The sequence below is a fragment of the Dendrobates tinctorius genome, unplaced genomic scaffold (assembly GCF_039654945.1).
Source record: "Dendrobates tinctorius isolate UK_male_01 unplaced genomic scaffold, ASM3965494v1 ptg000160l, whole genome shotgun sequence".
NCBI lineage: Eukaryota > Metazoa > Chordata > Amphibia > Anura > Dendrobatidae > Dendrobates > Dendrobates tinctorius.
In genome coordinates this window covers 23089555-23114921 of record NW_027361827.1, presented here as the reverse complement: position 1 = coordinate 23114921, position 25367 = coordinate 23089555, and the positions used below count along the sequence as shown (strand labels likewise).

The 25367-nt window shown below is 43.7% G+C and overlaps 1 protein-coding gene across 2 annotated transcripts in view; it reads right to left on the bottom strand.

Annotated features, from left to right (window-relative positions):
* The window catches only part of CORO2A (coronin 2A), a 234296-nt gene that overhangs the window by 39426 nt on the left and 169503 nt on the right, over nucleotides 1-25367 (bottom strand). For both annotated transcript variants that reach the window (XM_073549712.1, XM_073549711.1), the window contains exons 4-6: nucleotides 16528-16677; nucleotides 14498-14677; nucleotides 692-808 (exon numbers count right to left, since the gene is read on the bottom strand). In XM_073549712.1, coding sequence (XP_073405813.1) covers nucleotides 692-808; nucleotides 14498-14677; nucleotides 16528-16677 — 447 coding nt within the window. The remainder of the gene's footprint in view (nucleotides 1-691; nucleotides 809-14497; nucleotides 14678-16527; nucleotides 16678-25367) is intronic.

Sequence of the window (25367 nt, the reverse complement as noted above, 5' to 3'; positions counted from 1 at the left end):
TACTGTACCCAATTTATTATATATTTTAGGAGTCGGAGTCGGTCCATTTTATACCGACTCCAACTCCGACTCCGACTCCACCAAAATGAGCACCGACTCCACAGCCCTGGTAGTTGGTCAGTATTTTACCTCAGTAGTTGGTCAGTATTTTACCTCAGTAGTTGGTCAGTTTTTACCTCAGTATTTGGTCAGTATTCTACCTCAGTATTTGGTCAGTATTTTACGTCAGTATTTGGTCAGTTTTTTACCTCAGTAGTTGGTCAGTTTTTACCTCAGTAGTTGGTCAGTTTTTACCTCAGTATTTGGTCAGTTTTTTACCTCAGTATTTGGTCAGTTTTTTACCTCAGTATTTGGTCAGTTTTTTACCTAAGTATTTGGTCAGTTTTTTACCTCAGTATTTGGTCAGTATTTTACCTCAGTATTTGGTCAGCTTTTTACCTCAGTATGTGTAAGCCAAAACCAGGAGTGGGTGATAAATACAGAAGTGGTGACGTGTTTCTATTATACTTTTCCCTCCGATTGTTCCACTCCTGGTTTTGGGTTACAAATACTGAGGTAAAATACTGACCAAATACTGACCGTGTGAATAAGGTTTATACATGAAGGATATACTGTATTTTGTATAGAATGAACTAATGCTATCTCGGTCCCAGAGCTTGTCATCAGTTGTAAGATACATAATTACACATACTTGATCCCAGAGGGCAACTTGTCTGTTATTCCACTGAGAGGTCCCCGCTGAAATCAGCTTCTTCATGTTTCCCAGAAACAAAACTTTGCTGGCTTTGTGATTCTTACCATCGGATTCCTACAAAAGCAACATGTACACAATGATAAATCACATTACTCTAGCAAGAGCACAATATTAAACTGAAAACACAATTACAGCAAAATAAACAGGGATATGTCCTATTATACAATGTCACGGATCTAGAACGTTATTAAAGACTAGATGGTGGCCCGATTCTATCGCATCGGGTATTCTTGAGTCTTTGTTAAAATAAAAAAGTTATAAAAATAGTGATATACTCACCTCCCGACGGCCCCTGGACTCTCTCTCCTCTCACCACGCTCCCGGCATCTTCCGATCCCAGTAATGCTTTGCGCGAAACACCGCTGATGATGTTATGCTCTCGCGAGAGTGACGTCATCTCCAGCCCTTCTCGCTAAGCATTACTGGTACCGGAAGAGCGTGGTGAGAGGCGGGACAGAGTCCAGGGGCCGTCGGAAGGTGAGTATATAACTATTTTTATAACTATTTTTTATTTTAACAGAGACTCTAGAATACCCGATGCGATAGAATCGGGCCACCATCTAGTGTATTATACTCCTGTTACACCCGAAGCTGCTGTCACTGTTCTGCTGTTACCTAAAGTATTGTACTCCAGTTACAGGCAGAGCTGCAGTCACTGTTCTGCTGTTACCTAATGTATTGTACTCCAGTTACACCCAGCGCTGCTGTCACTGTTCTGCTGTTATCTAATTAGTATTGTACTCCAGTTACTCCCAGAGCTGCAGTTACTGTTCTGCTTTTACCTAATGTATTGTAGTCCAGTTACACCCAGAGCTGCAGTCACCGTTCTGCTCTTACCTAATGTATTATACTCCTGTTACAGCCAGAGCTGCAGTCACTGTTCAGATCTTACCAAATGTATTGTACTCAAGTTACACCCAGATCTGCAGTCACTGTTCTGCTGTTACCTAATGTATTGTACTCCACTTATACCCAGAGCTGCAGTCAGTGTTCTGCTCTTACCTAATGTATTGCACGCAAGTTACACCCAGAGCTGCAGTCACTGTTCTGCTGTTACCTAATGTAGTGTACTCCAGTTACACCCAGATCTGCAGTCACTGTTCTGCTGTTACCTAATGTATTGTACTCCACTTATACCCAGAGCTGCAGTCACTGTTCTGCTGTTACCTAATGTAGTGTACTCCAGTTACACCCAGATCTGCAGTCAATGTTCTGCTGTTACCTAATGTATTGTACTCCAGTTACACCCAGAGCTGCTGTCACTGTTCTGCTGTTATCTAATGTATTGTACTCCAGTTACTCCCAGAGCTGCAGTCACTGTTCTGCTTTTACCTAATGTATTGTAGTCCAGTTACACCCAGAGCTGCAGTCACCGTTCTGCTCTTACCTAATGTATTATACTCCTGTTACAGCCAGAGCTGCAGTCACTGTTCAGATGTTACCTAATGTATTGTACTCCAGATACACCAAGAGCTGCAGTCACTTTTCTGCTGTTACCTAATGTATTGTATGCACGTTACACCCAGATCTGCAGTCATTGTTCTGCTGTTACCTAATGTATTGCACTCCAGAATATGTACAGGACTGTGCCTGTGTAATGAGTGACGCAGCAGTGATGCCATTAACGGCTGTAATGTGCCTGTACTATAAGCAATGCAGCCGTGTTGCCGCGACGACTAACAAACTGTCGCTGATTGCCTGACTGCCGCGACCAATCAGCAAGGCGGGATTTCCATTAGACAGACAGACAGATAGAATTAGACAATTATATAGTAGACTAGATGGTGGCCCGATTCTAACGCATCGGGTATTCTAGAATATATATGCAGTTTATTTTTGAAGATTCAATAATAATGCAATAATGCACCCCTCAATCCTGATATGTATGGTTCTCTCACCCCCAATCCTGATATGCATGCTACCCCTCAACCCCCTATCCTGGTATGCATGGTCCCCCGACCCCCCAATCCTGGAATGCATGGTCCTCTCATCCCCCAATCCTGGTATGCATGGTCCTCTCACCTCTCTTTCCTGGTATGCATGGTCCTCTTACCGCCTTTCGGGGTATGCATGGTCCCCTCACCCCCCAATCCTGGTATGCATGGTCCTCTCACCCCCCAATCCTGGTATGCATGGTGCCCTCACCCCCCTATCCTGGTATGCATGGTCCCCTCACCCCCCTTTCTTGGTATGCATGGTCCCCTCACCCCCCTTTCGTGGTAGGCATGGTCCCCTCACCCCCCTATCCTGGTAGGCATGGTCCCCTCACCCCCCTATCCTGGTAGGCATGGTCCCCTCACCCCCCTATCCTGGTATGCATGGTCCCCTCACCCCCCTATCCTGGTATGCATGGTCCCCTCACCCCCCAATCCTGGTATGCATGGTCCCCTCACCCCCCAATCCTGGTATGCATGGTCCCCTCACCCCCCAATCCTGGTATGCATGGTCCCCTCACCCCCCAATCCTGGTAGGTATGGTCCCCTCAACCCCCAATCCTGGTATGCATGGTCCCCTCACCCCCCTTTCCGTGTAGCCGCGACCAATCAGCGTCGCGGCCCTCTGTCCGCGACCAATCAGCAACGCGGCCCTGTAGCCGCGACCAATCACTGCTGCGGCCCTGTACAAAAATTTATATTAAAAAATAAAAAAAAGTTATTCTCACCTTCCGACGGCCTCCTGTCTTCTCGCGAGAGTGACGTCATCAGCGGTCTAAGCCGCAAAGCATTACTGGGAACGCGAGGCCGGGCACGTTGAAAGAAGATAGGAGGCCGTCGGAAGGTGAGAATAACTTTTTTTTATTTTAATTCTCTTTTTTACAGATTAAGGCCTGCGCCCGCCGCTGATTGGTCGCGGCCACAAGGCGCAGCTTACCGTTACAAACAGCTGCGCCTGTTGCGACCAATCAGCGGCCAGCGATTTTGGTTACAGACACGATAAGGCGTATATATATATATATATATATATACACACGATTATGGCCCGATGCTATCGCATCGGGAGGATGCGATAGCATCACACCTCTTGCCATGTTAACCCTCAACACACACACTCCTCAACACACACTCCTCTCACCTTTCACCATCTCCACTCACTCTTTCACTCCACATACGACCCCTTCTCTCACTCCGTCTCTCATACTCACGCCGTCATCGCCGCTGCTCCACGATCCCCGACATCTTCCGCCGGCGCCATCCTGGATCCAGACGTTGTCCACGCCGGCGACATGTTCTTGCGGCGACGCCATCTTGAGTATCGTGAAATCCCGCGATAGTCAAGATAGCGTCGCCGGAAGAACATGTCGCCGGCGTGGACGACGTCGGGATCCAAAATGGCGTCGGCGAAATCTCGCGAGTTTTCGCCGACGCCATTTTGGATCCCGACGTCGTCCTCGCCGGCGACATGTTCTTGCGGCGATGCCATCTTGACTATCGCGGGATTTCGCCGATCCAAAATGGCGTCGCCGCAAGAACATGTCGCCAGCGTGGACGACATCGGGATCCAAAATGGCGTCGGCGTAATCTCGCGAGATTTCGCCGACGCCATCTTTTTGGATCCCGAGTCGTCCACGCCAGCAACATGTTCTTGCGGCGACGCCATCTTGAATCTCGCGGGATTTCACGAAATCCAAGATGGCGTCGCCGCAAGAACATGTCGGCGGCCTGGAGAACGTCTGGATCCAGGATCGCGGCGGCGGAGGAAGATGTCGGGGCAGCGACGATGACGGTGTGAGTATGAGAAACGGAGTGAGAGAAAGGAACGTATGTGGAGTGAAAGAGTGAGTGGACGTGAGTGGAGGTGAAAGGTGAGAGGAGTGTGTGTTGAGGCGGTGTGGTGTGTTGAGGGTTAACGTGCATGTGTGTGTGGTGACGTCACCGGTTACAACTGGACGGAAGTTGTTACAACCGGAAGCTGGTTAGGGCATTTATTATTATAGATGATGAGGAAGAAGCCGTCTGTTGTCGGCGGTGACGGCGTGCAGAGGCTTCTTCAGCCAATCTTATGGATTTAGAGTTAGGGGATTCGTGTGTGAGGCGACGGCGTTTATAAGCCTTAATCTTCTCAAGGCGATGGTGTTTTTCCTCAGGAGTCTCATTAGCACGGCGTTGTTTTTGTCGTAGTGCTAAAGCTGCTTTCCTTTCACTGGCATTGGCATACTTTTTGTTATGACTCATGTTGGCACAGGTAAAGGAGTCTATTTGGCAGTTATCTGGCAGTGAAGAAGGTGTCCTGGAGTATTGTAGAGTAAACAGATACTAATTGACCCTGTAATTGCCCAGCAGTAGTTATGAAGTGGTAGTGGCAAATTGGCCCTGTAGTTAGACACCGGCAGAGGAGCAAGGCAGCAGTAGTTATGGCGGTAGAGGCAAATTGGCCCTGTAATTAGACACCGGCAGAGGAGCAAGGCAGCAGTAGTTATGGCGGTAGAGGCAAATTGGCCCTGTAATTAGACACCGGCAGAGGAGCAAGGCAGCAGTAGTTATGGCGGTAGAGGCAAATTGGCCCTGTAATTAGACACAGGCAGTGAACAGTCAGAGGAGCAAGGCAGCAGTAGTTATGGCGGTAGAGGCAAATTGGCCCTGTAATTAGACACCGGCAGAGGAGCAAGGCAGCAGTAGTTATGGCGGTAGAGGCAAATTGGCCCTGTAATTAGACACCGGCAGAGGAGCAAGGCAGCAGTAGTTATGGCGGTAGAGACAAATTAGCCCTGTAATTAGACACCGGCAGAGGAGCAAGGCAGCAGTAGTTATGGCGGTATAGGCAAATTGGCCCTGTAATTAGACACCGGCAGAGGAGCAATGCAGCAGTAGTTATGGCGGTATAGGCAAATTGGCCCTGTAATTAGACACCGGCAGAGGAGCAATGCAGCAGTAGTTATGGCGGTAGAGGCAAATTAGCCCTGTAATTAGACACCGGCAGAGGAGCAAGGCAGCAGTAGTTATGGCGATAGAGGCAAATTGGCCCTGTAATTAGACACTGGCAGAGGACAAAGGCAGCAGTAGTTATGGCAGTATAGGCAAATTGGCCCTGTAATTAGACACCGGCAGAGGAGCAAGGCAGCAGTAGTTATGGCGATAGAGGCAAATTGGTCCTGTAATTAGACACCGGCAGAGGACAAAGGCAGTAGTTATGGCGGTATAGGCAAATTGGTCCTGTAATTAGACACCGGCAGAGGAGCAATGCAGCAGTAGTTATGGCGGTACAGGCAAATTAGCCCTGTAATTAGACACCGGCAGAGGAGCAAGGCAGCAGTAGTTATGGCGATAGAGGCAAATTGGCCCTGTAATTAGACACTGGCAGAGGACAAAGGCAGCAGTAGTTATGGCAGTATAGGCAAATTGGCCCTGTAATTAGACACCGGCAGAGGACAAAGGCAGTAGTTATGGCGGTATAGGCAAATTGGTCCTGTAATTAGACACCGGCAGAGGAGCAAGGCAGCAGTAGTTATGGCGGTACAGGCAAATTGGTCCAGTAATTAGACACCGGCAGTAAACAGGCATAGGACCAAGGCAGCAGTAGTTATGGTGGTACAGGCAATGCCAAGCGTCCGCACAGCAAGTCGGCGTGAGGTAAATGACGCAATTTCACGAATGCAAGATGGCGTCGGCGAAATCTCGCGAGATTTCGCCGACGTCGTTAACACCTCTTGCCATGTTAACCCTCAACACACCACACCGCCTCAACACACACTCCTCTCACCTTTCACCTCCACTCATGTCCACTCACTCTTTCACTCCACATACGTTCCTTTCTCTCACTCCGTTTCTCATACTCACACCGTCATCGTCGCTGCCCCGACATCTTCCTCCGCCGCCGCAATCCAGGATCCAGACGTTCTCCAGGCCGCCGACATGTTCTTGCGGGACGCCATCTTGGATTTCGTGAAATCCCGCGATATTCAAGATAGCGTCGCCGCAACAACATGTCGCTGGCGTGGACGACATCGGGATCCAAAAAGATGGCGTCGGCGAAATCTCGCGAGATTACGCCGACGCCATTTTGGATCCCGATGTCGCCCACGCCAGCGACATATTCTTGCGGGACGCCATCTTGGATGTCGTGAAGTCCCGCGATATTCAAGATGGCGTCGCCGCAACAACATGTCGCTGGCATGGGCGACATCGGGATCCAAAATGGCGTAGGCGTAATCTCGTGAGATTTCGCCGACGCCATCTTTTTGGATCCCGACGTCGTCCACGCCAGCGACATATTGTTGCGGCGACGCCATCTTGAATCTCGCGGGATTTCACGACATCCAAGATGGCGTCCCGCAAGAACATGTCGGCGGCCTGGAGAACGTCTGGATCCTGGATCGCGGCGGCGGAGGAAGATGTCGGGGCAGCGACGATGACGGTGTGAGTATGAGAAACGGAGTGAGAGAAAGGAACGTATGTGGAGTGAAAGAGTGAGTGGACATGAGTGGAGGTGAAAGGTGAGAGGAGTGTGTGTTGAGGCGGTGTGGTGTGTTGAGGGTTAACATGTGCGTGTGTGTGTGGTGACGTCACCGGTTACAACTGGACGGAAGTTGTTACAACCGGAAGCTGGTTAGGGCATTTATTATTATAGATATATATATATATATATATATATATATATATATATATGTAGATGGTGTGGACTGTGCATTTTCTACAAAGCGATGACAGTTTAAATATTTTAGGCCATTTTCCCCAATTCCTGTAAACAGATTTTCGGGAGTGGGGGAGGTGGGAGGTGAACTTGCAGTTTAAAGAGTTGTACATTTCTCTAAAGTTTGGATATTCAAATCATTTTTGCATCTCTTTTTGTGATACACCACTCCTGATGTTTCTGTCATTTTCATACACTTTTTCTTAATTTCTTTTTTTTTTGCTGATATCGGGTGATATTGGTGGGAAATAGGTGCCTTTTTCCGATATATACAGTATATTTATTGAAAAATATTTCAGAGTAAACATTACATACAATAACAGGATATGCATACGGATTTTGTTACCAACATTGACCATTACCATTCAGAACAATATTACAAATATATCATATTCTAAATAATATATATAACTGTAGGATATATTGATGTATAATTGTATATTTAACCCCCTCACGACTTTGGGGTTTTCAATTTTTGGGTCTTCACTTTTTGCTCCCCTTCTTCCCAGAGCCATAACTTTTTTATTATTTTGGTCAATATGGCCACGTGAGGGCTTATTTTCTGCAGGACGAGATGTAGTTTTGAACGACCCCATTGGTTTTAACATGTCGTGTACTCCAAATGCAATAATTAGGTTTGTAAAAAATTAGCGATATACCGCTTATAATATAATGTGTCTACAATGTCTTTTTTTGTCACACTCTGATTCTTATTCTGTTTTTACCTTTTTTCTCCTTTTCTTCTTCTAGAGCTTTTGAAACTCCAATATATAGTCACACAGGTACTCAGATCTTTCATTGCTCTCTGCACATTTTCCCTATGGTACCTTTAAGCTGCGTTAGGCTGTATTTGATTTATGGCTTTTGAGTAACTGTTTCTTCCCCCCCTTTTTTTCCCTCCCTCTTTTACAGCTTATACTTAATGATTTATTGTGAGGATTTATCCTGATGATGGAGTCCTAACTCCATGGAAAAATCTTTTGTTTATTTTTTGCCAATCTAATTTTGGCAATGTACTACGTATATTGATCAGATGTCGCTTTTTATTATAATTCTTTCTCCACTCGTATTAATATGTCAGTCAGTGAGACTGCATTAACTCTATATATTTTGTGTTATTCTCAGATAGTATTTCTAATTTTACATTATTGTTATATTTTGTTTAGATAATACCCTTGATAAAGGCCTGCTCGGCCGAGACGTTGGGCTTTGTGTGACTGACAAAATTTAAATTTGCATATTCTAAAATCATTTTCTAAAGCCTCGGGTTTTATTATACTATTGGACAGAGGAAGATTGGAAAAAAGTATTATGGACAGACATCCAAGTTTGAGGTGTTTGGATGACAAAGAATGCCTGACGCCATCTGTCAAGCATGGTGGAGGTAATGTGATGGTCTGAGGTTGCTTTGATGCTGGTAAAGTGGGAGATTTGTACAAGGTAAAAGGGATTTAGAATAAGGAAGGCTATCACTCCATTTTGCAACAACATGCCATACCATGTGGACAGTGCTTGATTGGAGCCAATTTCATCCTACAACAGGACAATGACCCAAAACAATCAGATATTCCTGTGACTGGAAATTTCCAACACAACATTTCAAAGCATAAGTTAATTCAGATCAATAGCACTTTACTTAGAATATTTTATCCAATACTTCCAGTAATGGAGATCTATGAATGGAGTCCAAGAGGTTCGGTCCCCTCAGCTACCACAGGCCTTACATCCAGGAAATGTGTGGTGATCGCAACTCATGACCTCCATTCATGTGATCTTCTGCCAATCATCTGTGATATTTTACGCTATCAATTTGGCTTCGTTACACCACTGTGTCATCTGAAGTACATTGTTCAGATATCATTTTTTTTTACTTTGTTTAATGCATTTTTAACCTGCTTTTTTTTTAGATTGGAATTTTTTAGTGTGTCAGGAAGCCCAAACAAAGCATGTCTCCTAAACCTAGTGTGCTACTATAAAGAATAAGTCCATACTTTATCATAAGTGGAATGCTTAAAATTAAGAAATAAAAGTTTTTCAATCACACATGGGATGTATAGGTATAGATAATGCCATTTCGTCTCTACCTTTGATAGGGATCCTCAAATCACAGGGCCCTCAAGGTCTCATCTCCTCTCTATATACATATATGTTGTCAGTGGGCACAGAATGTGCCTTAGATTCCGTTAAGAAGAAATGGGAGAGGCTCATCCCAGATACACAGGGTGAGGAGTGGGAAGAAATCCTGGAGTCACCAATCTGGGTGAGCCAACAACAGGATGATACAATTGTATATTATTAATCAATCATATTTGACTCCAATTCGACTCTTTAAGATGGGCCAATACCCGTCATCGGAATGTTTGAGATGTCACTCAATAGATGCAGACTTTATCCATATGATTTGGTGCTGTCCTGTTGTTGCGCAATACTGGAGGGAGGTGACATCATTAACATCTTTGGTACTAACCCCTGTTCTCCTTGAGCTACTGATCTGTCTATTTGGGGTGTGGGATGAAGAGGCATGGGATCACTATGTTGGGATTTTTCTACGGGAGACACTGTTTATGGCACGGAAGGTACTAGTATTACGGTGGATGGGGAATTCGCCTCCTTCTCTTGGGTCCTGGATCACTTTAGTAAATTTGATCATCCCATATGAACGTACGCTGTATCAAAATAGAGGATGCCTGGGGAAATTCAAAAAAATTTGGGAGAGGTGGAACTCCGCTCACCTCACTTTGCAGAGCGGAGATGTCGCACAGTAAACTGCTCATTACGTGGAAGTAGGCTGCGGAATGGTTTATGTTTTGGTAGATGTAGGTAGGGTTTAGAAGCTAGGCAGGTTTCATTATTGGCATAATAACACAACGCTATTGTGATTCAATTGGTATTATGTTTTGCTTTATTTATATACAACTGATGCACACATTATGCTTCACATTTTCATGTTATCTGAGCATATGTATATTTTGTATCAAGCTGAATATCATATACTAAATGTGTGTATTATATAACTGCTTATGGTTAAATAAACGAATTTAAAAAAAATAAATAAATAAAAGTTGGATGTTTTCATGCTCGTAATTTGACAGCGAGTGCGGACAACTTACTTCATATTGCACAGATTATATTACTTTGATGACTTTATATGTCCAGGATACAATTTTGCTATAGTTAAAGAGGTAAATAAGACAAAACTATAGCTTCCAAATGTTATAGATCTGTGTGGGAAGATCACATGAATGGAGAACAGAAGAAGCCACACTGTACAGTAAGGCAAAAACAGGGCTTCAGCCGACCATCAGCTGAACAGCAGAGGACTCAAAGGGTTTTCCAGTTTCGGGAAACCTTTGTCCCCTAGCTGCAGTTTGCTTGAAAAAAAAACAAAAAAAAACAACTGCACTTTACTCACCTTCCTTGGGTCCACCACTGAGTCTCCACTGCTGCTCCCGATGTTTGTTGTCACATTTGACAGCACTGCAGACATTAACTGAGCCTAGCGGCTGTGCCCGAGTTGATGGCACAAGGAGCAGAGATCACAGAATGGCTGTAATGCTGTCAATGTGATGTCAGCGCTGTGTATATTAATATTTACAGAGAGCAGTGGCAGAAACTCAGTAATGGACCTGGGGAGGGTGAGTAACACAGTTTGTATTTTCTAAAACATACTGCAGCAGGGGTCAGAGAATTTCCTTAACCGATAAAACCCTCTAGACCATGTTATCTCTGCAGTATATCTAGGAGTCTGACTGTTTCAGAATCGTACACATGTTGGTACAGACTAAGGCCTCTTTCACACATCAGGTTTTCGCCTTCAGGCGCGATCCGGCGCTTTTGACAGAAACCGGATCCGGCGAAATGCAATGCCGGATCCGGTTTCCCCCCCATTGACTTGCATTTGCGCCGGATCGCGCCGGATGGCCATGCGTTTCATCCGGTTTTCGCCGGATCCGGCAATGTGTCCGGATCCGGCGTCTGGAAAAAACGTCTACTGTAACGTTTTTTGTCTCCGGCGAAAAAGCCGGACACGCCGGATCCGGCGCGTCCGGCTTTTTCACACAATGGAAGCCTATGAGCGCCGCAATGCGCCGGATCCGGCGAAAGCCGGATCCGGTTTTTTTGGTCTGAGCATGCTCAGTAGCCACAAGGGTCAATTTTAAAAACCGGATCCGGCGTAATCCGTCGAAAAACGGATAGAAAAACGGATGAACCGGATGAGACGGATCCGGTTTTGTCTGTCAAGAAAAAGACGGATCCGACAGAAAACCGGATCCGTCACATCCGGTTTCACAAAACATTTGCCGGATCCGGCGTTCCGGCACGACGCCGGATCGCGCCTGACGCCGAAAACCTGATGTGTGAAAGTAGCCTAAGGCTTCATTCAGATGGCTGTGTAGCACGTACGTGTTGTACCTGTTCTTTTCATGGACACAACACGTATACATCATAACCTATGGTGCGGATTACATGTCTGTAGTTTTTCCGGCAGCATGGATGACAAGAGCCAATACAAGTTTATGGGTCTGAGAAAAACAAGTATAGCACATGGATGGTATCTGTATGCTGTCTGTGTGTAACACTGCAAAGTATAGGAAAAGCTTTGTCATTTATTTCTTTATCCATCTCTGAAAAACACTGATGACACTGATGGTAAAAACGGACACATGGAGGACACACTGATATGCTGATGACACTGACACCATTTTTTCACAAACATGTTCAAACAGGCACGTGTAAATAAGGCCTCACAGTGAGAGCGAGTCTCCCTTTAAAAGGGTTGGCCACTTTATTTTGGCATGTAGGGGACATGGTGTTATATCACTTACTATTAGTATTACAGTTGTGGCCAAAAGTATTGACACCCCTGCAATTCTGTCAGATAATACTCAGTTTCTTCCTGAAAATGATTGCAAACACAAATTCTTTGGTATTATCTTCATTTAATTTGTCTTAAATGAAAAAACACAAAAGAGAATGAAGCAAAAAGCAAAACAATGATCATTTCACACAAAACTCCAAAAATGGGCCAGACAAGTATTGGTACCCTCAGCCTAATACTTGGTTGCACAACCTTTAGCCAAAATAACTGCGACCAACCACTTCCGGTAACCATCAATGAGTTTCTTACAATGCTCTGCTGGAATTTTAGACCATTCTTCTTTGGCAAACTGCTCCAGGTCCCTGATATTTGAAGGGTGCCTTCTCCAAACTGACATTTTTAGATCTCTCCACAGGTGTTCTATGGGATTCAGGTCTGGACTCATTGCTGGCCACCTTAGAAGTCTCCAGTGCTTTCTCTCAAACCATTTTCTAGTGCTTTTTGAAGTGTGTTTTGGGTCATTGTCCTGCTGGAAGACCCATGACCTCTGAGGGAGACCCAGCATTCTCACACTGGGCCCTACATTATGCTGCAAAATTTGTTGGTAGTCTTCTGACTTCATAATGCCATGCACACGGTCGAGCAGTCCAGTGCCAGAGGCAGCAAAGCAACCCCAAAACATCAGGGAACCTCCGCCATGTTTGACTGTAGGGGCCGTGTTCTTTTCTTTGAATGCCTCTTTTTTTCTCCTGTAAACTCTATGTTGATGCCTTTGCCCAAAAAGCTCTACTTTTGTCTCATCTGACCAGAGAACATTCTTCCAAAACATTTTAGGCTTTTTTCAGGTAAGTTTTGGCAAACTCTAGCCTGGCTTTTTTTTGTCTCGGGGTAAGAAGTGGGGTCTTTCTGGGTCTCCTACCACACAGTCCCTTTTCATTCAGACACCGAAGGATAGTACGGGTTGACACTGTTGCACCCTCGGACTGCAGGGCAGCTTGAACTTGTTTGGATGTTAGTCGAGGTACTTTATCCAACATCGGCACAATCTTGCGTTGAAATCTCTTGTCAATTTTTCTTTTCCGTCCACATCTAGGGAGGTTAGCCACAGTGCCATGGGCTTTAAACTTCTTGATGACACTGCGCACGGTAGACACAGGAACATTCTGGACTTTGGAGATGGACTTGTAGCCTTGAGATTGCTCATGCTTCCTCACAATTTGGTTTCTCAAGTCCTCAGACAGTTCTTTGGTCTTCTTTCTTTTCTCCATGCTCAATGTGGTACACACAAGGACACAGGACAGAGGTTGAGTCAACTTTAATCCATGTCAACTGGCTGCAAGTGTGATTTAGTTATTGCCTACACCTGTTAGGTGCCACAGGTAAGTTACAGGTGCTGTTACTTACACAAATTAGAGAAGCATCACATGATTTTTTGAACAGTGCCAATACTTTTGTCCACCCTCTTTTTTATGTTTGGTGTGGAATTATATCCAATTTGGCTTTAGGACAATTCTTTTTGTGTTTTTTCATTTAAGACAAATTAAATGAAGATAATAATACCAAAGAATTTGTGTTTGCAATCATTTTCAGGAAGAAACTGAGTATTATCTGACAGAATTGCAGGGGTGTCAATACTTCTGGCCACAACTGTAGGTTCTTCTCCTGCATTGACAGTGAAACATTGGACTATACTCGGATGAACGTGCACAGAGACAATGGAGAAGATGGAGAAATGAAGTTCTCCATCTTCTCCGCACTTGTGCTGCGATTCTCTCATGCGAGAAAATCGGATCAAACTCAGATCAATCTCTTGTCATTAACATACTCAGCCCGATTCTCTCACATGAGAGAATCTACGCCAGAGTGAGTGGACCCTAAAAATGGACAGATAAATAAGTCCTGATGTATGAAAAGAGTCGCAGAAAGCTATAAGTCATTGCATGCCCCGTTTATCAATTGGTTGGACATTGCAGCCATTTGATGTGCTGATTTGATTCGCTGCAGCTAATCACAGGCTTTTTATTGGTGAAGCGCATGCTGGTTTGACCATACACAAGACTGGCAGTGGCTGTGGCATTGTACATGGAATATGGCTCCAAATTAATAACGCTATTGGAACTGCACAAACCACTGCATAGACATGGAACTGTGATTCAGGAAGTCTATGCAGCATGCTTGAGAAGAACACTGTATCTGACCTAAAAAGCAAAGCCAATTATGAAGTATGCAGTAAAATCAGCATTAAGGAATTATTGTGGATAAATATTAAAGAAATTGATGAATATGCATGAGCAGACCTGTATAATGGATCCTTTCAAGGGATCAATGATTCTGATTTTTCTATCTTTGCATGACGTAGCCAGAAGACTTCCATCTAAATTGAACGACATAGAAAGAATGACGTCTTTATGACACTCTATTGTCCTGACAGGACTGTATATTACTGGCTCCTCGTTGTCTAGATTCCATATCATGACCTGCAAAATAAACACAAGTGCACAATTATACACTACTAGCTATTGAACCCGTTTTACGCCCGGGCGGTGAGAATTTTTATTGGTACATTTTTGTGCTATGTTGAAGGGAACCTGTCACCAGAAATATCGCTGTTAACCTGCAGATATGGGGTTAATCTGCAGGTTAGCAGTGTTATGATGCTGTCCGGCGCCTACACGCAGCGGGGAGAAAATGATCTTTATTCCCCCCGGCTGCATTCTGTATTCAGTCATGGAGGCGGGAGCGAGGATGGCGTCGGTTCAGTCACCGCTCTGACTGTACAGAGCGGCTGCAGTAACCCCACCCCCAGCCCTGACTGACACTCGCTCTACATTGAGGCCGGCTGCAGGGGGCTGTATACTCAGAGCGGTGACTGAACCTGCACCACTCCCGTGACTGAAACCAAGTGCTGGTGGAGAGAATAAAGTTCATTTTGGCACCTCAGTGAGTGCATGCTGCGACTAGTCCCAATGAGTGTGCACTGTTGACGGTGTATTTGAATACTTCTCTCTCTCGTGAAGTTGCTACAGCCAACGTTCTGGAGATAATGACACATCGCTGCACCAAAGGCTTCAAACAGAAGGCTACATCTCTATAGTATAGATAACATTTTTTTTAATGCGTAGTGTTAGTGATGTGGAAACTCGACTGTCCAGGACTGGGTCTGAAAGTCCAGCCGTCTTCAACTCCACACAGCTATGCTCCTGGGACTCCTTTGATATCATAAAGTCCATTACCAGCTATGGGCATTATTGAACCTTATATTGCTGTTGAAATAATGTGTTTTTTCCAATAAGTACAAATGGGATCAGACAGAAGGTATCTTCCATTACATCATGCGGAAAACAAAATATTTTTTTCCAGGAATATTAAAATATTTCAGAAGACATTGCCAGCTAGAGCTCCCTTCAACAGCCACAGTGCTCTCCGTGACAGCCACAGTGCTCCCCACAGCATTGCCGGACACAGTGTTCCCCGCAACAACCACAGTGCTCCCCGCGACATTGCCTGCCACAATGCTCCCCGTGACATTGCCAGCCACAGTGTTCCCCGCAACAGCCACAGTGCTTCCTGAGACATTTCCAGCCACTGTTCCCCACAACAGCCACAATGCTCCCGGCAACAGCGAAAGCCACAATGCTCCCCACCATATCAGCCAGTGTTCCCCACAACAGTGACAGTGCTCCCTGTGTCAGCCACAATGCACCCCGCCACATGACCATCCACAGTGTTCCACACAACAGCCACAGTGCTCCCCATGACAGCGCCAACCACAGTGCTGTCTGTGATAGTGCCAGCCACAGTGCTACAAATTTGTAGCTAACAAGCATCTTCCAGCTTCCATGGTAAATGGAAGGACTACTACACTATGGTGGAATAGTCAATCAGTTCTGAACATGTACATGTTGCATTTCTTTTTCTTGCTTTCCTAAACTAAATCTAACTCTTCTGCTACGTGCAATTGTTTCCAATATCAGAAACGGTTTATAAGAAATTACCAGTATAAGTGTACAACTACATGTACAGTACCTGTTCCATTCTGACTTGTTGGTCCATGTCAAGTACAGTTGAGAAATGGTTGCATTCCATATTAAAATATGGGGCCCTTGTCACAGAGGTTACAATGCTATGCTATTGCTACAATCATGTAATAATTGTCAATATTTATATTACCGTACATTTTTGGTTCATTAAATAAACTTTTACCTAACAAAGGTCTAATCAAGTGCTTCTAGTCACAGGGCATAACTGGTCATCTCGCTAAACCATAAATGTATTTTTCTGCATATTAGATGGGAATTCTCAAATATACTTAGTCCAAGAGTCTTACCTTGTAATCATACGCAGTGCTGAATATGATATTACTAGCTGTCGGATGCCACTCTATGAGACCGACTCTTCTAGCATGACCCACAAGTTCTTTCCGTGCATCGATTATATTCTTTGTTACAAACGGCTTTGGAATATCCCAAATTTTGACCTGTTTGTGATATTGGAGAAAAAAAAATGCATTACTTTACATCACTGATCCAGCCACAAAAAAGTAAAACAACCAAAGTAACACATAACTGTTCAGAAACATAGGTGTAATCAGCTTCAGACCTATACACAATGAGGTCTTAAAGGGACCTACCCATCTTATAAAGTGATTGTATATAATAATAATAATATTCATTTATATAGCACCAACATATTCCACAGCGCTTTACAGTTTAACAGTTTCAAACACAACAGTCATAAGTAACAATGTTAACCCCTTATTGACGGAGCCAATTTGCAGATTAATGACCAGGACAATTTTTACAATTCTGACCACTGGCATTTTATGAGGTTATAACTCTGGAACGCTTTAAAGGATCCCGCTGATTCTGAGAATATTTTTTCGTGACATATTTTACTTCATGTAAGTGGTAAAATTTATTCGATATGACTTGCGTTTATTTATGAAAAAAAAGGAAATATGGCTAAAATTTTTAAAATTTTGCAATTTTCAAACTTTTAATTTGTATGCCCTTAAATCAGAGAGATATGTCACACAAAATACTTAATAAATAACATCTCTCACATGTCTGCTTTACATCAGTACAATTGCGGAACAAATTTTTTTTTTTGTTAGGAAATTATAAGGGTTAAAAGTTGACCAGCGATTTCTCATTTTTACAACAAAATTTACAAAACCATTTTTTTTAGGGACCACCTCACATTTGAAGTCACTTTGAGGGATCAATATGACAGAAAATACCCAAAAGTAACACCATTCTAAAAACTGCACCCCTCAAGGTGCTCAAAACCACATTGAAGAAGTTTATTAACCCTTTACGTGCTTTGCAGGAACTGAAGCAATGAGGAAGGAAAAAATGTAACTTTCTTTATACAAACATTTTACTTCAGAACCAATTTTTTCTATTTTCACAAGTGTAAAACGAGAAAATAAACCATAAAATTTGTTGTGCAATTTCTCCTGAATACGCCGATACCCCATATGTGGGGTAAACCAATGTTTGGGCACATGGCAGGGATTGGAACGGAAGGAGCGCCGTTTGACTTTTTCAATGCAGAATTGGCTGGAATTGAGACCGGACGCCATGTTGCGCTTGGAGAGCCCCTGATGTGCCTAAACAGTGGAAACCCCCAACAAGTGACCCCATTTTGGAAGCTAGACCCCTTAAGGAACTTATCTAGATGTGTGCTGAGCACTTTGAACCTCCAAGTGCTTCACAGAAGTTTATAACGTAGAGCCGTGAAAATAAAAAATAATTTTTTTTCCACAAAAATGATCTTTTCGCCCCCAAATTTTTATTTTTACAAGGGTAACAGGAGAAATTAGAACCCCAAAGTTGGTGTGCAATTTGTCTGAGTACACCCATACCACATATGTAGGGAAGACCACTGTTTGGGCGCACGGCAGAGCTCAGAAGGGAAGGAGCACCGTTTGACTTTTTAAATGCAGAATTGGCAGGAATTGAGATTGGACGCCATGTCGCTTTGGAGAGCCCCTGATGTGCCTAAACAGTGAAAATCCCCCACAAGTGACACCATTTTGGAAACTAGACCCCTTAAGGAACTTATCTAGATATGTGGTGAGCACTTTGAACACCCAAGTGCTTCACAAAAGTTTATAACGCAGAGCCATGAAAATAAAAAATCTTTTGTTTTCCTCAAAAATGATTTTTGAATCCGCTATTTTTTATTTTCTCAAGGGTAACAGGAGAAATTGGACCACAAAAGTTGTTGTGCAATTTGTCCTGAGTACGCTGATACCCCATATGTGGGGTGAACCACTGTTTGGGCACATGGGAGAGCTCGGAAGGGAAGGAGTGCCATTTTGGAATACAGACTTTGATGGAATGTTCTGCAGGCGTTATGTTGCGTTTGCAGAGCTCCTGATGTGCTTAAACAGTAGAAACCCCCCACAAGTGACTCCATTTTGGATACTAGACCCCACAAGGAGCTTATCTAGATGTGTGGTGAGCACTTTGAACCCCCAAGTGCTTCACAGAAGTTTATAACGCAGAGCCGTGAAAATAAAAAATCATTTTTTTTCCACAAAAGTGATTTTTTTAGCCCCCAATTTTATTTTCCCAAGGGTAACAGGAGAAATTAAACCCCCAAAGTTGGTGTGCAATTTGTCTTGAGTACGCTGATGCACGATATCTTGGGGTAAACCACTGTTTGGGCACATGTCTGGGCTCGCAAGGGAGGGAGCACCATTTGACTTTTTGAGTGGAAAATTGGCTGGAGTCAATGGTGGCGCAATGTCGTGTTTGGAGACCCCCTGATGTGCCTAAATAGTGGAAACCCCTCAATTCTATCTCCAACCATAGCCCCAACACACCCCTAATCCCAATCCTAACCCCAACCCTAATCCTAATCCCTAACGCTAATCCCCACCCTAACCCTAATTCTAACCCTAACCCTAATTCCAACCCTAACCGAAAAATGAAAATAAATATATTTTCTTTATTTCATTATATTTTCTTAACTAAGAGGATGATAAAGGGGGGGGGTTATTTACAATTTTTTTTATTTTGATCACTGTGGGCGGCGCCCACCGGAGGATGCAGGAGGGCCCGAGGACCACCGGGAGGTACCGGAGGAGGGGGAAATCGGGGACCCTATTTCTCTCTCCTCTGATGTGAAAGTAAACGCAAAATTTCGGCTTTTTTTTTTTGCAGTCGCCGTTAAACGGTTAATAACGGCGATCACAAAAGCGGGGTCTGTAAAAACCGACCCGAATCATGTTCTCTGGGGTCTCGGATACCCCCGGCAGCCGAGACCCCGGAGAAAATCCAACTCTGTGGGGCGCTATACAATTTTTCCACAGCGCCATTAATTAACGGCACTGTGGTTTAAGTACCCTTAACTACTGCCATTAAAAGGCACAGCGGCGGTCGTTAAGGGGTTAACAATAATACAATGATTAAATCAAAATAAAACGACCCTGGTGGTGAGAGCTTACAATCTACAATGAGGTGGGGGAGATACAAAGTACAGGTGTGTATTTACAGTGATGTATTTACAATGATGTTCCAGCTATCCTGAGGGAGTGAGGGATAGATGGAGATAGTGAATGGGCTACACATGCACACTTACACATAGAATGACTTTGATTAGGGAACGTGATATGCTGCTCTGAACAAATGTGTTTTGAGGGAGCGCCTAAAATTATGCAAGTTTGTAGCTGATCCTAATTTCTTGGAGTAGATCATTTTAGAGGATTGGTGCAACGTGGGAGAAGTCTTGGAGATGGGATTAGGAGGTACGGATTAGTGCAGAGGTTAGTCAAAAGTCATTTGCAAAGTGCAGCGATCGGGTAGGCCAATAGACAGAAATGAGGGAGGAGATGTAATGGGGTGCCCCACTGTGGAGAGCTTTGTGGGTAAGAGCAAGTACTTTGAATTGGATCCTATAACGAATGGGCAACCAGTGTAACGACTGGCAAAGAGTGGACACGTCTGAGTACCAATTAGCCAGATAGATGACCCTGGCTGCAGCATTAAGGATGGATTGGAGAGGGGAAAGTCGAGTGAGGGGGAGGCCAATTAATAGAGCATTACAGTATAGTCCAGGCGGAAGTGGGTTTTTATCACTAGAACATGTCACCACTTTATGATCAATGGGGGTATCATTCTTGGGTCCTCCACCAATCCAGAGATAGAGAGGGACACACCTAAACCAGCATGTGTCCCTCTCTAAGATATCGCTTCACATTTACTTAAATAAGGCTGCAGTTCCCTTAATTACAACTATTTTACGACATAGCACAAAAAAAAAAAAAAAACACAGTAAACCTAAAAATTCCATTTTGAACACACACACACACATTTACATGAGTCAATTTTAGTCAATTATATAATTCACGTGTTCCTCAATGAGGAGGTATAATTTCTCTTTTTTAATTGATCTTTTTGTACTTACATTTTGAGATTATTTGCAATATGAACAAATTAAAAAAAAATGTAGTAATTAAAGAGAACCTACAAGGAGATTCTTGCTGCCCTAACCATGCTTACCAGATTATTTTAACTCCTCCTTACCATGGCGATTTTCTGTTTTTACATTTTCGTTTTTCCCTCCACTTCTTCCAAGAGCCATAACTTTTTTTTATTTTTCCATCAACCATAGCTGTATTAGGGCTTGTTTTTTGTGATACAAGTTGTACTTGCCATTCACTTTACCATGTCAAGTACTGGAAAGTAGGAAAAAAATTCCAAGTGTGGCAAAATAATAATAAAAAGTGCTCCACAAATGGTTTCTCTTGCTTCCAAGAGGGGTGCAACAGTGTCAGGGGGAGTAGCGTTAGATCAAAACCATGCCTCCCCTGGTTTTCTTGAAGGATAGGAAAGGCAGAGGTGGCATGGCAGAAGCAGCCATTTTTGACGCTCAAAAGGGAAGAGATGGGAACAGAACGTTCGTTACTACAATCATTCTGCCTACATACAGCATCAAATTGTACACTTAGTAACGCGGAGCTCCTCTCCCCTTTGCCTCATATAATATAATCATTTCTACCTCCTGCTCCATTCTTCTTACATCCTGCTGACTGCTCCCCAGATTTTGTCTATTCCATCACATCAGCTCCTCTCCATACTGTATCCATGCTTTACAGGAGTCACTGCCAAGTGGTAATGGAGGCATCTGCCTAACCCTCTCGGTGGGAATCGAGGGCCTTATATAGTCTGATGCAAGATGCTCAGTGTTTCCTTGGCAGTGCCTGCCTCTACTTTCTAGCTGTGCTGATTGACAGAGAAGCATACAGTAAATGCTACTCCATCAGTCAGGGTGCACTACACTCACTACAATGGGAGAGGGGGGGGAACATTTTTTGTCTCCCTCCATCTCTCTGCTGTACAAAACAAGCGTTTATGCCTTCCCCCCCCCCCCCTTTGGACAGTTGCCTATTTTACTGGAAGGAGGTTATGAAAAAAATAAATTAAATATTATTTAAAGTTGGTGCCATCTCCTGAAATGCATAGTCAAGAGGGACCCAACAGCAAAGAGTCACTGTTGGACAGCAATAATGCTTCACATGTATTTTGCAAAAATGCTTGGCAAAAAGGAGTCAGCTAAAAGGTTCAGTCAACTTTAATGTGTAGGGTGCCTTATTGGATGCATCTAGTTGTCTCATATGAGGTAAGGCCAGCACCTGTAAGCCCTCATATACAGCAGTCTAATATGCTGTATATATGCCACCAATCCGGTGTGCTAGGCAAGGCAGCATATTGTATTCACCAATGGGTGCGGTCAGGTCTTATGGGCGTCACTGGTCTCTTCTTGCAATGCCGTCCTCCTTCTGTGCTTCGTTTGGTTGACGTGTGCTACGTCATCCACACAGTCTCCCCGGAATCGCGCTACTTCTCTCTTCCCTGTTGAGGGCAGAGAAAAGTATCGCAGTGCACAGATGCTGGACAAGGCCAAAGAGCTCTGGCGCATGTGCACTGCAGTACTTTACACTACCTTCAACAGTGCAGAGAGAAGTATGCCTGCGCAGAGGCATGATGCTGTACACTGTGTGGATGACATAGGACACACCTTCCACTCAAAGCACAGAAGTAGGATGGTGATAGTAAGAAAAGAGGAGGCACCGGATCAAGACCAGCAACGCTCATTGGACTGGACTGCCCCATATGTAAGTAATATAACAAGGTCTTCTTATTGTCTTGCAGATTGGGGGATATATAAAGTACAGCAATTTAGAATGCTGTATATCAGGACAGAAAGGTGGTGGTCTTATCTCATTTGGGATAAACCTAGTGACAGGTTCCCTTTCAGTGTTTCTAAAATAATTAAACCACCATGCTTGCTCTTAACTATTTCTTCCATGGTCACATTCACTTAGATCATATATTTTTTACATTTTAGTGTAAACTTTTTGACTCCATTTGCTTGCATTTATACATTCAGCTGCGGTAATGTGAATGTATACGTGAAAAAAAACAATTTTTGCATTGGTTGTGGAATTTTTGTTTGGTTTAATTTAATTAAGCCAATTATATATATTTTTTTTAAATTCGTTTATTGAACCATAAACAGAATAAACATACATACTTGTATATGATGATAAGCATTGCATAAAGTACATACTGTACATCTTCCACAGTATTAGATATAAAGCAAAATATATATATCGATTTACATAAAAATGCAATGTCAAGTAAACCATGCAAGCCTTTATATTGTTACTCGAACAATAAAGTCTATTTAACTTTCTAAACCAAAACTATAACTACTGTTTCGCAGCCTGGTTCCACATAATCAGCTATTTAATATGCAATGTCTCCCTTCTACAAAGTAAGATGAGAGGAATTCCACCTCTCCCAGATCTTTTCGAATTTGCCCGGGCACCCTCTATTTCGATACAGTGTACGCTCATATGGGATAACCGCATTCACCAAATCAATCCAGATCCTGAGGGAATGACATGCCCCCCATCCATCGCAGTGCCAGAACCTTTCGTGCCATAAATAACATCTCCCGTAAAAAGATGCCGATATAGTGACCCCAAGATTCCTCATCCCACACCCCAAACAAGCCAACCAGTGGCTCAAGGGGAACCGGAGCTTGTACCAGGGAAGTTAATAATGACGTCACCTCCTTCCAATATTGTGCAATAATAGGGCATTGCCAAATCATATGAATAAAGTCTGCATCTAATGAGTGACATCTCAAGCATTCCGATGACTGGAATCGGCCCATCCTAAATAGTCGAGTCGGAGTCAGATATGATTGATTTATAATATATAATTGTGTCATTCTGTTATTAAGAGACGGAGACACCCCGATCGGAAATTCCAGAATTTCTCCCCATTCCTCTCCCTGTATATCAGGGATGAGCCTCTACCACTTCCCTTTAACCGAGTTTATGATGGATTCCGCCCCTACTGATAGCATATATGTGTACAAAGTGGAGATGAGACCCTGGGGACCCTGCGATTTAAGGAGTCCTATCAAGGGCATTGACGCTATAGCTTTGTTTACCCCCACACCAGCACCAGCAATATCATTTTGATTAAAGGGAATCTGTCACCCCTTTTTTTTAGATATCATATAATGATATCATTCAATTGTGTGTCACATAAGGATTCTCTTAGTACTTTTGCTTCCCCCTGACCCCGCACCTTTCATGCATAAATACCTTTTTTATATCGGTTCAGATGTATGTAAACTGCCACGGTCCGGTCCGATGGGCGGGGCTTATTCAACTGCTCCTCCCCTCCCTGTCTTGCTCTACACAAGAAGAAATGCGTAGAGCAAGACAGGGAGGGGGGAACAGTTGAATAAGCCCCACCCAGCGGACCGGACAGCGGCAGTTTACATACATCTGAACCGATATAAAAAAGGTATTTATGCATGAAAGGTGCGGGGTCAGGGGGAAGCAAAAGTACTAAGAGAATCCTTATGTGACACACAATTGAATGATATCATTATATGATATCTCAAAAAAGGGGTGACAGATTCCCTTTAAGTTAATACGTCCAGCTACAGATAGCAGGAGTTTACTCCAAATTATAAATTTAGCTTTAACCATTTCCAGCAATGGATGTATGTTGAGCCGCAAATCCAGCGAATTGCTTTGAGATATATGGACACCCAGATATTTAAAACTGGGTACAATAGGTAACGAGGAGAGGGCCTCAAGTCGTGGCATCGGGGCATGGGAGAGGGGCATCAGGGCAGACTTTTCCCAATTTATATATAAGCCGGAATATTTACTGAATGTATTTATAGTGGCAATTACCCGTGTCAATGTTTCCTCCGCTCTATCCATAAATATCACCATGTCATCAGCGTATAAGCCTATGGTGTCTACTCGACCCACTATTTCTATACCCTCAATATTAGGGGAAGATCTTATGCGAATTGCCAATGCCTCAATCGCCAGAGCAAAAAGGGCTGGAGAAAGAGGACATCCCTGACGGGTTCCCCTATGCAGTGAAAAGGACTCAGATGTGGAACTATTTACAATGACGTGAGCCTTGGGTTTCATATATAATGTACTAACCCATTTTAGAAACCTGTCGCCAAATCCATATTTCTGTAAACATGCACATAGGAAGGGCCACTCAAGGGAGTCAAAAGCCTTGGCTGCATACAGCGATTCCAATGCCCATTTATTGTCTGGTACCAGGGAGCTATATTGGACCACCGACTGGACTCGTCTAATAATAATGGAGGTGCTCTTACCAGGCATGAAGCCAGTTTGATCAAGATGTATAAGTTCCAGTATAATTGAGTTCAACCTAGTAGCCAAAATTTTCGTAAAAATCTTATAGTCCACATTCACTAATGGTATGGGGCTATAAGATCCACAGTCTAATGGTCCTTCCCATCTTTTTTAAGTACTATTATATTAGCTTCATAGATGGACCCTGGCATAGGCCCCCCTCCCAAATCCCCTGGAACACCATCAACAAAAGTTCGCTAATATCTCCCGGTATTTCCTATATAATTCGATGGGAAACCCATCTGGTCCAGGGGCCTTCCCAGACGCCATGCCCATTATGGCATTCTCTATCTCCTCCAAAGTAAATTTAGCGTCCATAAAGGCCCGCTGGGAAGGGCTTAGTGTGGGAAATGTGATATCCAATAGGTATTCTAAACATCCCTGACTATCAACATCACTTTTAGAGTTGTACAATGATCTATAATAGTTATGAAAGCTGCTCAGTA